Source organism: Capsella rubella, unplaced genomic scaffold (assembly GCF_000375325.1).
Source record: "Capsella rubella cultivar Monte Gargano unplaced genomic scaffold, Caprub1_0 scaffold_7, whole genome shotgun sequence".
NCBI classification, from domain to species: Eukaryota; Viridiplantae; Streptophyta; class Magnoliopsida; order Brassicales; family Brassicaceae; genus Capsella; species Capsella rubella.
The window spans coordinates 909,469-922,569 of NW_006238917.1; the positions used below are offsets into that span (position 1 = coordinate 909,469).

General features: G+C 36.2%; 6 protein-coding genes and 1 long non-coding RNA gene across 7 annotated transcripts; 4 read left to right on the forward strand and 3 right to left on the reverse strand.

The window, feature by feature from the left end:
• Positions 1-144: 144 nt before the first annotated feature.
• On the forward strand, positions 145-543 carry LOC17879391 (putative phytosulfokines 4). Its single transcript, XM_006285405.1, has 2 exons — positions 145-273; positions 409-543. The coding sequence occupies exons 1-2, from the start codon at positions 145-147 to the stop codon at positions 541-543; spliced, it is 264 nt and encodes an 87-aa protein (XP_006285467.1).
• Positions 544-942: 399 nt separating this feature from the next.
• LOC17878617 (VQ motif-containing protein 29) lies at positions 943-1,302 on the reverse strand. Its single transcript, XM_006285677.2, has one exon. The coding sequence runs from the start codon at positions 1,300-1,302 to the stop codon at positions 961-963; it is 342 nt and encodes a 113-aa protein (XP_006285739.1). The 3' UTR covers positions 943-960.
• Positions 1,303-2,675: 1,373 nt separating this feature from the next.
• On the forward strand, positions 2,676-3,348 carry LOC17880912. Its single transcript, XM_006284622.2, has one exon. The coding sequence runs from the start codon at positions 2,707-2,709 to the stop codon at positions 3,166-3,168; it is 462 nt and encodes a 153-aa protein (XP_006284684.1). The 5' UTR covers positions 2,676-2,706; the 3' UTR covers positions 3,169-3,348.
• Positions 3,349-4,678: 1,330 nt separating this feature from the next.
• LOC17877958 (cytochrome P450 81F1) lies at positions 4,679-6,426 on the forward strand. The gene is made up of 2 exons (XM_006285742.2): positions 4,679-5,681; positions 5,773-6,426. Exons 1-2 carry the CDS (start codon positions 4,809-4,811, stop codon positions 6,388-6,390), a joined length of 1,491 nt encoding a protein of 496 aa, XP_006285804.2. The 5' UTR covers positions 4,679-4,808; the 3' UTR covers positions 6,391-6,426.
• LOC17878324 (putative F-box/kelch-repeat protein At4g11750) lies at positions 6,386-7,594 on the reverse strand. The gene has a single exon (XM_006282877.2). The coding sequence runs from the start codon at positions 7,592-7,594 to the stop codon at positions 6,476-6,478; it is 1,119 nt and encodes a 372-aa protein (XP_006282939.1). The 3' UTR covers positions 6,386-6,475.
• Positions 7,595-8,836: 1,242 nt separating this feature from the next.
• Positions 8,837-10,329, forward strand: LOC111829697. Its single transcript, XR_002833059.1, has 2 exons — positions 8,837-9,260; positions 9,877-10,329. It is a non-coding gene; the product is annotated as an uncharacterized LOC111829697 (long non-coding RNA).
• LOC17880193 (heptahelical transmembrane protein 4) lies at positions 10,264-12,347 on the reverse strand. The gene is made up of 5 exons (XM_006283841.2): positions 12,135-12,347; positions 11,995-12,035; positions 11,489-11,751; positions 11,147-11,399; positions 10,264-11,042 (listed from the first exon to the last, which is right to left on the reverse strand). Exons 3-5 carry the CDS (start codon positions 11,743-11,745, stop codon positions 10,389-10,391), a joined length of 1,164 nt encoding a protein of 387 aa, XP_006283903.1. The 5' UTR covers positions 11,746-11,751; positions 11,995-12,035; positions 12,135-12,347; the 3' UTR covers positions 10,264-10,388.
• Between the last annotated feature and the right edge of the window lie 754 nt (positions 12,348-13,101).

A 13,101-nucleotide genomic window follows, 5' to 3' on the forward strand; every position in this document is an offset into this window, starting at 1 on the left:
CAAAATAAGAACTAGATTAAGGAGAGAAATTAACCAAGATTGTCTCTATATAAAGGTGATTTGGTAATAGCTTTTTACAATATCCATAATTAATTTACAATAACTTTTTTTTTCTCTTGTTAAAAAGTAATCTACAGTTACAAAATGAAAAATCTCTCCACTTTGCTGACGATAGCTCTCCTCCTTTGCGCCGCCACGCTAACGTGCACTGCCCGCCATGAACCGGCCTATTTCGCCTCCTTCACAACCTCTCCGGCGGATACACTTAGTCTGGTTAGTTAGTCATATATACGTACACATGCACATTGCATGTTATATCGTCACATAGATTCATATCATTCATGATTCATGCATAGTTATATATTTTCGTTATGTAATTTAATTTAAGTAATTTCATTTGTGTTTCAGGAAATGATAGAATCAAAACTACACGATGTGGCGGGAGAGAGCTGCGATAAAGAAGACAACGAAGATTGCTTGATGATGAGAAGAGCATTGACCGATCATCTTGATTATATCTATACACAGAAGAAAAACAATTAACCCTTCTTAGCATATAAATATATATTAATTATTCCAACTATTGTGAATTTCCAATTATTCTCACATGTTACACATGTGTATATTAGGGTCATTGATAAATTCAATTTGTTCTTTTGACAGAAAGTGTCAAATTATTCATAATGTATATATATAATCATTAATAAATCCAAGTATGTTTTATTTTAATGGGAGATGTAAAACTGATATTCCCACATAATTCAACTGTAGACAATGAATAAAATGGACGAATGTAATAAGTGAGAAAAAGGTAAAATAGCATTATGCAAATTACAAGTCAAATTCATAATATAACATCTTTATGGTTTATTAAATATATATTTGGGTGTAAATGAAGAAAAAGGTACAAGAATGTCAATCAAAGAAATCATTCGGCGAGAGTAGATAAAATGTTGTAAACTACCATCTTGACAGATTTGCAGGATTGTGAAATGAGAAACCTCCCCAAGAAGATGAAGAACTCTGCTTCCCTGCATCATCCAAACTCTTGAGCGGTTCAGCCTGCACAGCCTCGGGTGCACCGGTTAGCCTCTGAACCAGCTCTTTGAAGTTTACCGGCTCCACTCGGTAGACATGAGGATGCATTGGATTCAAAGGGGACGTTCCAGGCCTCTTTAAAGGCTTTGAAGGTTGTTTTCGGGTTGAATGGAGTGAAGCTAGGTAATTTTTCGTTGTCCTTGTCGCGGTTTCTTGAGCGTTAAGGTAACTTTGAGACAAAAATCGCTGTGATGTTGCTTCCATTGAGACTTGAGAGATATCGCTTAAAGAAACTTCTTCGGATGTTGGGAGTTAACAGTTAAGTGTCGTGTTATATATTGATGAGATATGCAACATATTCATTATTCAACGCTGGTCAAGCATATGGTTTTTGACTCTCATTAAATATTCGACTTTTGAGATGCATTGTTTTTTATTTATGAGAATCATTAGTGAATAGATAGAGAAAATTTCAACGAGTGTGTTCTGAATATTTTATTAATTCGATAGTAAGAATAAGTGGATAACAGTTTAACCCTATTAAAAGAAATGTTTTATAACCAAATTGAAGACTTTATCCAATACTATAATACAGAAGCCGTCCACGTGTTCTAACCTCTAATGATGAGAAGATAATTATCGATAAGCCTTCAGATTTGAATCTGAGTCTGAATCTATTATTAGTTTTGCTTTTTTTCTTTATATAACAAGATATCTGTTATTTGATTTCTAGAAGTACTATGGTCAAAAATAACAAAGAAGAAAACATGTGCAACCATTTAATAAATTAAACAGCACAACAAGGGCCTGTCAATTAAATTGAAGCAAGACGTACAGGCTGAAATATATTGAGGCCCATCAAGCTCTTCAGTTCGAATCACAATTATTTGGGGTCTCTATCAATTTATTAAATAATTTATAGAAGGATCTTCAAAGATATAATTTGCTGGAGAAAAAAACACACGAAAAGCCAAAATAGCCATGTAAATATTCCTATCATTTTTGCAATTTGCCAATTATTTTTCATTAAATTTTGAATATTCTAGTTTACCAAAAACGTGATTTGTGTTTTTAATCTATTTCATGGAGGATAGTGAGGGAGTTCATCACATCTCCTATTTTTTTCAAGTTTTTAATGTCAACTGTTGACTTCACATATTTTAGCAAATGGGTCTCATATTAGGTTTTACGGTTTTAATATGCACCACGTTTGAGGGTAGCATAATTTTATTTTGTTATGATCATAATCAAAAATATTATCTTTTTTTTTTAGTAAGTATCTACCAAACTTTCAGTTTCTCGTAAAGTGATCAACAACCAAAAAAAGTCGTCCTTTGGTTATTACAATTATGCATCTCCCTACGTAAATGCCAACTCTATTATAAAGTTTTTAGAGTGATAACATTGCTTTGATGAATTAATATATCACATAATTAATTGTCATTAATATGGCCTTGTGGGTGGGAAATGAAATGATGAAACAAGAAATATCTTAGCTGGATTCGCTCAATGTCTCTATCTATGCGTTTAATATAATTTTCTTGTAAGCTATATAGAGTGGAAATGTCAAATGTGTATATACATACTTATATATATACGTACAAATAAAAATATGTATGTATAAATAGTAGCAAGACATATCTCTTCGCACATTGTGATAAAGATAAGATGAGCAAGAAAAAGGAGACGAAGCTAAGCAAGTACATGAAGGTCCCCATAAACATGCTGGCGAAAGCTAGGAACTTGTACATACGAGGCATGAATCAATTGTCTTCTCATGAGCTTATTGGCAGCAGCGGTTTAGGTTTTGGGGTACCGGTTTGCCAGGTAAGTGCTCTTCCGCGAAGTTTCAGCGCTAGCCACTCGCTATATTCCTCGAGAGCCGAAGATAGTCATGTGGCTGAGCTTGTAAGAGCCGCATCAGCTAGGAATATGAGTCTTGATGCATGGCAAGGACCACCGAAATTGCGAAAGGCTCAGAGTTCAAGAACTTGTGGTGGTGTTGGTGGTCATCAAGAGATCGAGAGAATTGATGAGACAAGCCCTTTGATTACTTTTGGGAGTAATCACAAAATGCTTCCAAGGAGTAAAAGTTATGGCGTTGCCAAATATACTCATGCTATCAAATAATTTGTTTTTATGTTGATTCAGAACGATGGGGTTGGGTTTCTTAATGTAAGAACAAGAAACAACGAATTGTGAAAATACATTTCATCATGCATGGGTTTATTCTGTTAGTTATTTATGTCTACTGTTGTAAAAAAAGTGAAAAGTGAAATTGTTAATGTGATATTGCTTGTTTTAATCCAAGACTCAAAAGTTTTTGTCACAGATTTAATATAGTCTTCTCACTTATATATTCACTAGTTGGCATTATAAAAATCATAAATAAACATGTGATTGTGATATTATAACCAAAATCTAGATATACATCAGCAAACTCAATGATTATGAAAGACCATGGATTATCAAAGTGTACTTCGAAAAAAATACTCAAAGTCAACATAATTAGAAAAATTCACCATGGATTCATTATTAGGATAATTGAACGGCACAGATTGAAGTGCGAGAAGTCTTACTCAAGATCAGAATGAACGTAACCGGCACACGCACAATCACCTGATTATCAGCAAAATTAAGGGCTCAGATAATCTCACTCCGACACGTGTCATCATCGTAAATCGGATGACGGTCTCCACTACAAATGCATCCCGTACCATACTACCATGTGTGTCAATTAACTCCATTGACCATTGACAATTCCTAGTTACGAAAACGCCAGCGTTTAATACCAGATAAACTATATGATATTTTTTTTTGTTAACAATATATGTTAAATAACCAATTAATAACAGTTAGTTGTTCTTTTGTTTGGACTAAAAAATGAATAATATTAATAAAATTTTATAAACAAAATGCACTATGTAAGTATATGTATTTAAGCAAACTATATTCATTGGAAATTAATTCCAGCGATTAGAAATTGATGAATGACAACTTGACATGTGGCTTCTGCCTTCTGGATTTATAAACTCACATCGGTCCATCGAAGTCAACAGGATAAGTGCATGCAAATTACGTTCAAAACACGTGATAAACCCTCCCGAACCTGCAAAAGTAACGGAACACTGCGAACATAACTGGTGTAGGCGAGTTGCATGTTTGATGTGTTCTTTCCATAACTGGAACACTGCCATTTGGAATAACATTGTACTTGATTTAATATATTTCATCGATACAAACTATGAAAGGTTCACATAGACATATTATCCCACTCAGCTATCTTTTTTTTTGTTTCTAAGTGGGAATAAATTTCGATTAGACACACAACACATATATATACACGATCTGTCTTGTTTTATTTGCAATCAGATACAAATCACATTATATTTCTCCTTTCGCATATCAAAACACAAACTTACGTATTTCATCGTTTCTTCAACTCTGTGATGTCTATCTGTTTAATTACCATCATTAAAAGTATTTTTATTTTATTTAATTGACATGCATAATTATCAAAATAGTTGCAGAAACGTGATAAACTGTATAAGTTGTTTGGAAATTAAGACTACTACTGTCTACTGCCACTTGAAAATATTACAGAAAGATAAGTTTTAACTTTAAAAAAAAACATTATTGTTGACAACTTTGGAAAAAAAACATTTCAGATTCATATCAACCAAGTTACATTTTTCTATATAAACGAAACCCTAGCTAATAACAATTATTCACCACGCGAACTAACACACACACACACAATACAAAGAAGAATGTTTTACTTCATTGTTCTCCCTCTCTTTATCTTTCTTTTAAGTTACAAGTTCACAAGGCAAAATTATAACCTCCCTCCGTCGCCATGGTCTCTTCCCGTCGTCGGCCATCTCCACCTCCTTAAACCACCGATTCACCAGCTCTACCATAACTTGTCCCAAAAATACGGCCCAATCTTCTCCCTCCGATTCGGCTCCCGCCGCATCGTGGTCATAAGTTCCTCTTCTCTCGTCCAAGAATCATTCACTGGCCAAAACGATATCATTTTAACAAACCGACCTCTCAACATGGCGGCCAAATACATCAATTATAACGGCACCACTGTCGGTACCTCACCTTACGGCGACCACTGGCGTAACCTCCGTCGAATTTGCACGGTCGAAATCCTCTCAAACCACCGCCTCAGCAACTTTCTCCACATCCGCAAAGAAGAAATCTATCGGATGCTCACGCACCTCTCACGTGACACTAACGCCAATGGTTTCACTCTTGTAAACCTAAGACCACTTCTTTCCGACCTAGCGTTTAACAACATTGTCAGAATGGTCACAGGAAAGATATACTACGGGAACGATGATGTTTCCAAAGAGAAAGAAGAAGAAGCATTGTTGTATAAGAAGCTCGTGTCTGATATAGCTGCAGCAGCCGGCGCGAGTCACGCTGGCGATTACTTGCCGGTGCTGAAACTGTTCGGAAACAAGTACGAGACCAAAGTAAAGTCTACTGGCAAAGCCGTCGATGAGTTCTTGCAGCGTTTGCTCGATGAGTGTAAGAGAGACATGGAAAGTAACACAATGGTAAGTCATTTGCTCTCTCTCCAACAACAGGAACCAGAGTATTACACTGACGTTACCATCAAAGGCCTTATGATGGTAAGTACTGTATAAATCTCCATATTATAGTAATTAATTAAATCTCTTTTGAGTTATTTTACGTAAATTAATATTTAAAACCCACCAAAAGGGAATGATAAACGCCGGGACGGAGACAACCGCCGTAGCACTCGAGTGGGCGATGACGAATTTGTTAAAACATCCAAAAGTGTTAGAGAAAGCAAAATCTGAGATCGACGCTGAGATCGGTGAAGACCGTTTAGTCGACGAACCTGACATCGCCGTCCTCCCTTATCTCCAAAACGTAGTCTCCGAAACATCAAGATTGTTCCCGGTGTCGCCGCTTCTAATCCCTCGCTTGACGGCGAAAGACATCAAGATCGGCGGTTACGATGTACCGAAAGACACGATCGTTGTGGTTAACGCTTGGACGATACAGAGAGATCCAAAGATTTGGGACGATCCAGAGAGTTTTAAACCGGACCGGTTTAGTAATAATGGTAAAGAGCATTATGTTCACACGTTGATTCCGTTTGGTACTGGCCGGAGAATTTGTCCCGGCGCCGGTCTAGGGCAGAAGATAGTCACGTTGGCGTTGGGATCGTTGATTCAATGTTTTGAGTGGGCGAAAGTGAAAGGTGATGAAGAGATTGATATGCAAGTTACTAATGGGCTTACTATGCGTAAGATTGAACCTTTACAGGCTTTATGCAGGCCTAGGCCCATTATGACTAAACATGTACGCTAATCAAATAAAGATCAGTCATGATTCCGATTTCAAGAACTGCCATTAGTTGTAGCAAGGGAATAGTAGTTAATAATGTGTTGATGCATCAAACAGTAACAATAAATGATAACAAAAACTTACAAGATATGGGGACTGTAAGCACGACACTACACCACTCAACCTTACCGTGGATCTCATGTTCATTGCGCTTTTCTAAAGCAATCTCAGCACACCAAATCACCTTCTCTTCGTGCACATCCTTATCCCACAAAACCGCAAGCTTTCCTCCAAAATTCTCTAATCTAATACGATTGTGATCTTTTAGTAATTTAAGCAGTTTTTTCAAACCCTTCAAAGCTTTCCAAGATCCTCCATCAAAATCGTACCATTCCAGCTTTTCCGACCATCCATAACCGAACAATATATTATCGATGACGCAAGAATAACTGGTAATCCAACCCGTATTCGTTAATCCTACAACATCCCATTTATTTTCCTTCAGCTTGTAAACCATATTACTCTTTTTTTCAGACCCAGAGATGTAAAGCTTTCCATCAATGGCTAAGCTATCCAAAAAAAAATCCTCTTGTAGTTCCGCGGCAGGGCTTGGCACATGCTCCCATGACTTGGTTTTGGGATCGAAACACTCGATCCAATTCGAGGAATCATAATCTCCCAAACCTCCTGCTACATATATTTTTCCATCAAGAACACTCACATTAGGGTAACCTCGAACCACCGACATGCTTGGAGCCTTGTGCCAAGTGTGATTCCGACAGTCCATGAACTTAACACGAGATAGGGTGTAATGGCTAACTTGGTACACATTACACCCAACTGCGATTAGATGACAATCCCACCAATTCGTATAAGAAAATTTATGGGTTGCGACGAAAACCAAAAGATTTTTGTCTCTTGACCTTTTCTCTTTCTTTGTTAGAAATTTATTTGGTTTAATGCATAGAGTAGGGTTAGGAGCAGTGTTTTGAGTCGGTCTCCGGCAGAGAGTGAACAAACGTGTTCTATTGCAGTCGTCATGGGACTCTATACACACATAGAGACAACTCTCGGTGCAGCCTAAGAGAGTTCGAGTTTGGTAAAGCTCAAGTGAAGTAAGGAGAGAACGAAATCTCCTGGAAACTAAAGAAAGAATAGGATAGTACAATCTCGAGACGCGGGCTAAACAGTTCAAAACCATGTCATCAGGAAGCATTATAAAGGTCATCGTTGTATTTGCAACCGTTGACTTTTCTCTGTCCATGGCTGTCGAAGCCAACATTAACTGGAACGTATAGATACAAATCCAGAACATCTATTATTTTATATTGTATGCATATATGATATATTTCCTAAATCTAGTTGAACTCGGTTTTAGTTTATCAGGTAATAGTGGAATAGATATTAGTATATTACTAAATTAATATTATAATTGACAATTATCTGACTGAAACCAAATTTGTTAAATTTCTCAATTCTATAAAACGGTTACACAACCTTACCATATATCATTAACTTATTTTGTTAGAAAATTGTAAATGAGAAAAATATCAATGAAATTTATTTACATTGTTTTCTTACTTGTTCTCTACGGTAAGTTTCTAATAGTTTATATGTGTAACAAAAACAACAACGTGCAGATTTGTGTTTATCTATAAATTATAACGGTGTGCTATTGATTTTGTGGTGATAACTCTTCAAAATACTTAGATGAATTATCTAATATTTGTATGTGCTTAGATCGTTATGGTGATCAGAGCATACTTTGAGAAAATACCAAAACAGAGTACTTAAAACTTATTACAAATGAGAAAATACTAATTATGCTTATAATCTTTTTAATTAGCTATCTGTCTATTGTTAATGCTCTTGGTTATGATTTGATTTATTTTGGCAATTACTAAACCATTCATTCCTGATTATTTAACGTTGTGCTCTGAATCCTTTGAATATTTGGATCCTGACTGAACCTCGTTTCAAGCAATGGTACAAGCTAAGTTCATTTAAAAGTTTATTAGACATATGATTTGTCTCTTTTCTACATTTTCCAAACCACTAAAACACAAAACGATGAAAACCTTGATACTGGAACAGAGCGACGAGCAGCAGAGGAGGGTTGATGAGAGATCAGAGCGACAAGCAGTCTTGGCAAGAGCCATAACTTGGTATGTGAGATGCTCGTGAGGCTTTGTGAGGAGAAAGAGAGCTATGCATTGAGAGTAGTAAAGGTACGTTTTGGCTTTTTAGCAGAGAAGTCGTCACTAAAATGAGAGAAGAAGAAGGAAAGTAATAATAATAATAATAGAGGAGGAAGCAAGGAGCTATACCACTACTATTTCATTATTTTTAGCCAATCAGAACGCTCTGTTTCTCACCCACTCTCACCAAACGCGCGTTGCGCGAGTGTCACCCCCAAAATCGCTTATGGTGTAACAAACTCGCTTAATTCTTACAAACCCATCGCGTGTGACTTCATTTTCTTCTTTTTCTTTTTGTTTTCTTTTATCCCCTCAAGCCTTATTAATTATAATTTAAACCGAGCATAAATCAATTGTAACTCCAAAACCATGTAAACCGAACCGAAATTGTTTGCAAGTGTACCCAAATTCTAGAGATTTTTAGTGTCTGCTGCTATGGTGTTCGACAGAATGCCGCTGAGAGATTTTGTTTCCTGGAAAATGATAAAATTCTACAGATGTTTGTTACAGAGGAAGGTGGGAATCTCATGGAGCTTGCATGTGGTTTAAACACAGTACAGTTGTTGGGAAGCCACAAGCTTCTCACTCGGAGAAGGACCCAAAAATATATATGTTCAAGGAAGGAGATGAAGCTGTGAAGGTTTCCAAGTTAAGTTGGAGCCATAAGCTGTGATTGAGCACAACACTTGATTATAGGTACACATCTCTTTCTATTGCATCTTCTTCAATGTCCAGATATGTTTATGCTTTATGTTCTTGTTTTGTATGGAATGATGAAAACTAGATGTGTATTTTAACTTCTTTCAGACATGAATCATATTAGTTGACTCATCTTTGTAACATTTTGACTATGGAGTATTTGAACTGGCATTGTCAGGATTCTGTCTTGTAATCAAGTTAGACCTTATCTAGTGCTTTAGCTTGTGGCTCTCTTTTATATTGCTGAGCAAAATCTTTTCACTTTTGTGTGGCAGATTCTGATGGTCTTCAAATTTGCAACACATTGAAAACAAAATTTGACTGGATTATAGAAAGATGTACTAGTTTACATCTGACTTGACTAACACATTTTACATTTAAAGTTTTCTTATCATCAAGATCAATATAATTTCCGTATGATCATGGATTCATGATCAGGATCACCTAGTTTCTCTTTTTTCCTCCCTGAAACATTTTCAAGAGATGCTACTAGCTACTTCACTTATAAGTTGATTACACTTGGTGGCTGTATGATTTGTCTCTTTTCTGCGTTAATCATATAGAGACTAACTCAGTGGCTGATAATTTACTGTTCTACACACTTGACTTGCAGGTAACATTGCCAAAAAAAGGTTCAGACAGACGGTGAGGTCTGCAAATGTCAGGTAAATCCGTTAAGAAAAGGGCTTAAGGAGAAGATGTACGAGATCCAAACCAAGAAACTTAACACTTTGATCAAACCCAATTGCACCAGTAACGATTGTGTGAGGTTGACGCCGGATTATGATGCCTTGGATGCTGCAAACAAGATTGGAATCAACTTTAAAAGTTTTCATCTTTCTTTCTTGGTCATATACATTAACTCGCAAAACACAACCTTATGGTTCCCAACCTATTTGAACATTCTTTTTCAGCTTCCGTGATCAGTAATATTGAAATCTGCATTCTTTTGAATACATACTACAATTCCCTTTTATTGTCTTGTAATCTAGATTGTAGATTTAGATAGACTAGATATGTCTTTATCATTTCGTTGAATGAAGGGGGAAAATATAACATTCGATTACAGATAGACTTTACATAATCCAATTTTTATAATGAAGCTACAAAGATCCCAGTTTCATCTTAGCATCCTTCAATATCTCTCCACTTCAGATACACAAGCCCAGCTCTATAATGTGTGAATGCACCAGCAACCACCAGCACATGAAACAACTGATGGCTATGTCCAGCTATATCGAATTTTCCCGGCATCCATCTCTCTGGAATCCTAGTTGCATAAACCAAAGCTCCTAACCCGTAGAGCAAACCCATCAAAATCTCATAACCTGTCGTGTGAAGCGCTTCAGGTTGGTCCCAAAAGATGATCAGCTTGTGTAGAATTGGTGCTGCGCCAGAGAACCCCATTCCAAAAAACAGAGAAGCCCTCACAACTCGAAACTCTGGGCTTTGGAAAACCGGGAGGAGAGAAACAAGCACGGTGGCGATTCCTAAGATGGTTATGAATCCTAAGTAGAGGTTGCAGAAGAAAGGATCACACATGAAGGAGTAATAGACCGGAGGGTAGAAGGAAGTAGCTATTAAAGCTGCGATTCCAGCGTAATCAAGCCTAAGCATTATGTAGGAGACTCGCTCGGAGTGACATGAGAGGAGGTGGCACGTGCTGCTTGCTAATAGACAGAACATTGCACCACCTAGAAATGCATAGAATGGCCATCGGGTAATTGGCCGGAAGATCAAAGGAGCTATCATGTTTGCAAGATCTTCCCTCACTGAATACTGCAATTATAATTACAGAACAAGAAAGGAACACAATATGAACATATTTGGCAATATTTTGAAACCAATAGTGCGGGAATAGAGAGAAAGATTGTGAGTTTTACCAGAACACACATGTCAGTGTAGTTGCCATGAGAGAATCTTTCAGGCAAACAGTTATAAAGAAGGTCCATTACATGCCAACTAGATGGACTAGAAGGAAGGCGAGACATGAGCTCAGAGTGAAGTTTCTGAAGATCTGTTTTCCTCAACACATCAGGTAAACGGTGTTGAAGAGAATGAAGATCCACAACGCTCGGTACTTTCGTTGCAGTGTAAATGGTGAGCGCTAGAAACAGGAAAAACCCAATCAAGTGCCTGCAAATCCCAAAGACCACAACACATTTCAAGGTTTCTTGATCTTGAAACAAAAGGATGAATCAAGAAGGCTTGGATTCAACACTTACGTCCAAACATTCAAAGTCTCATTATGGATGGTAAAGATGCTGAGAAGGATCTGTTTGATTGGCCATTCGGATCGGTAATGACCAATGATGTACTCATTGTCTCTTAAATAAGCAGGCAACGAATGATACTCCACCAATTGATACTTCACTTTCTGCCATAACCTCTTCCCTTTCACATTATGCTTCTGTTCCATTGTTTCTGATGAGCCACCACCTTTGGGATGTAAATGTTCTTTGATCTCTGCCTCACCACCCATTTTTCTCTACTCAAATCCAAACCAAAACCCCATCACAGAAACATATCAATCAAAACAGATCTAAATCTTTTAACACAAAGATGAAACATTCCCAGAAGTTAGGAAAGTCAACAAAGTTTCAAAATTTACACATTTATGCTAAATCTTGGTTTCTTCAGCTCGTTTTCTTACCAAAAGCATCGTGCTTTTTTTTTTAAAAAAAAAAATCAAAATAAGCTGCAATTCGTAAAGGGTGTTTGAGAAAATTACCTAAATTTTCGAAAGAAGATTTGTTCTTCCGATCTCAAACCCTGTAAGATTTAAGAAATAAGAGAATTAAGAGATATTTTCTTCGATTTCGTGAATATAAGAGGAAATTATGAGAGAAGAGGTGAGATTTTTGTATGTACCTGGATCTTCAATGCCGACGTGAAAAGAAAAGAAAAAAAAAATCGACTCTCTTCTAAATCTTTAAAATCACAAAGAAGAAGAGAGAGAAAACTAAAAAGTCAATCAAAATAGATCTCAAGGTTTCGTCTTTTTTCTTTTTTGTTGGGTGTGTGAAAAAACAGAGAGTTCTTGTTTTGGTATGAAATCGAGAACGAAAGAAAAAAAAAACGATGGAAGCTCTGAAGCCACGAAGATGGAAAGATTGTATTTTTATATAATTTCAATTTGGGACCACAAGCTTTCTTTATTTCTTCTTTATTTTTATTTTGGTCGAAAAGTTTTAAATATCTAAGCATTTATAGTGTTTTTTTTTTGTTGTACGAGGAATACGGAAACAAAAAAAATATATTTATCGAACTCGACTTACAAACAAATAATTTGGTATTAGGCTATTTGCCTATATTTAAAATACATAAAAAAAATGTTTTGACGGATTGTTGCATATTTCACTATAAAACATATAGACAACGAAATGAGTACAGTTTTATCTATTTTAATTTAGTTTCAAATCTGTAATTGAGAGAATAAGATTTACAAGATTTTTTTTTTTTTGTACGAGTCTTTGACTCTGTTTTGGTTACTATTTTCTGCATAAATAAAATAGGATAATAATTCGAACAAAATACTAATTTTGGTTCCCTTATTTATGGTTTGAAGACTGAATTGCTTTCCATTTTAATCAGGCATGCGTTCATAAGTGTATTTGAGAGACCAAAAAAAAAGAGTAAAAATTTAATTTCACCGTAACATAAAATAGTGAAATTATAATTGGCATAAATGAAAGACCTAACAGATCGGTCGCAATCACCATGAGTCCATGTATAAAAAATATCTACTGCAAAAGGAGTATCTTGTGGGAATATTACTTTTAGTTTATTCGGACAAGCAGAAGATATTCGTTTTTTTCTATCCCCATGCATCCTTTAC

What these genes read in the sequence shown, in the direction of transcription:
- LOC17879391 (XM_006285405.1), top strand. Translation starts at nt 145, where the DNA reads ATGAAAAATCTCTCCACTTTGCTGACGATAGCTCTCCTCCTTTGCGCC. An exon ending in CGGCGGATACACTTAGTCTG is followed by an intron (nt 274 to 408) that starts GTTAGTTAGTCA and finishes TTTGTGTTTCAG; the next exon opens with GAAATGATAGAATCAAAACT.
- LOC17880912 (XM_006284622.2), top strand. Translation starts at nt 2,707, where the DNA reads ATGAGCAAGAAAAAGGAGACGAAGCTAAGCAAGTACATGAAGGTCCCC.
- LOC17878617 (XM_006285677.2), bottom strand. Translation starts at nt 1,302, where the DNA reads ATGGAAGCAACATCACAGCGATTTTTGTCTCAAAGTTACCTTAACGCT.
- LOC17878324 (XM_006282877.2), bottom strand. Translation starts at nt 7,594, where the DNA reads ATGACCTTTATAATGCTTCCTGATGACATGGTTTTGAACTGTTTAGCC.
- LOC17877958 (XM_006285742.2), top strand. Translation starts at nt 4,809, where the DNA reads ATGTTTTACTTCATTGTTCTCCCTCTCTTTATCTTTCTTTTAAGTTAC. An exon ending in CCATCAAAGGCCTTATGATG is followed by an intron (nt 5,682 to 5,772) that starts GTAAGTACTGTA and finishes ACCCACCAAAAG; the next exon opens with GGAATGATAAACGCCGGGAC.
- LOC17880193 (XM_006283841.2), bottom strand. Translation starts at nt 11,745, where the DNA reads ATGGGTGGTGAGGCAGAGATCAAAGAACATTTACATCCCAAAGGTGGT. An exon ending in GAGACTTTGAATGTTTGGAC is followed by an intron (nt 11,400 to 11,488) that starts GTAAGTGTTGAA and finishes TGGGATTTGCAG; the next exon opens with GCACTTGATTGGGTTTTTCC. An exon ending in ACACTGACATGTGTGTTCTG is followed by an intron (nt 11,043 to 11,146) that starts GTAAAACTCACA and finishes TTATAATTGCAG; the next exon opens with TATTCAGTGAGGGAAGATCT.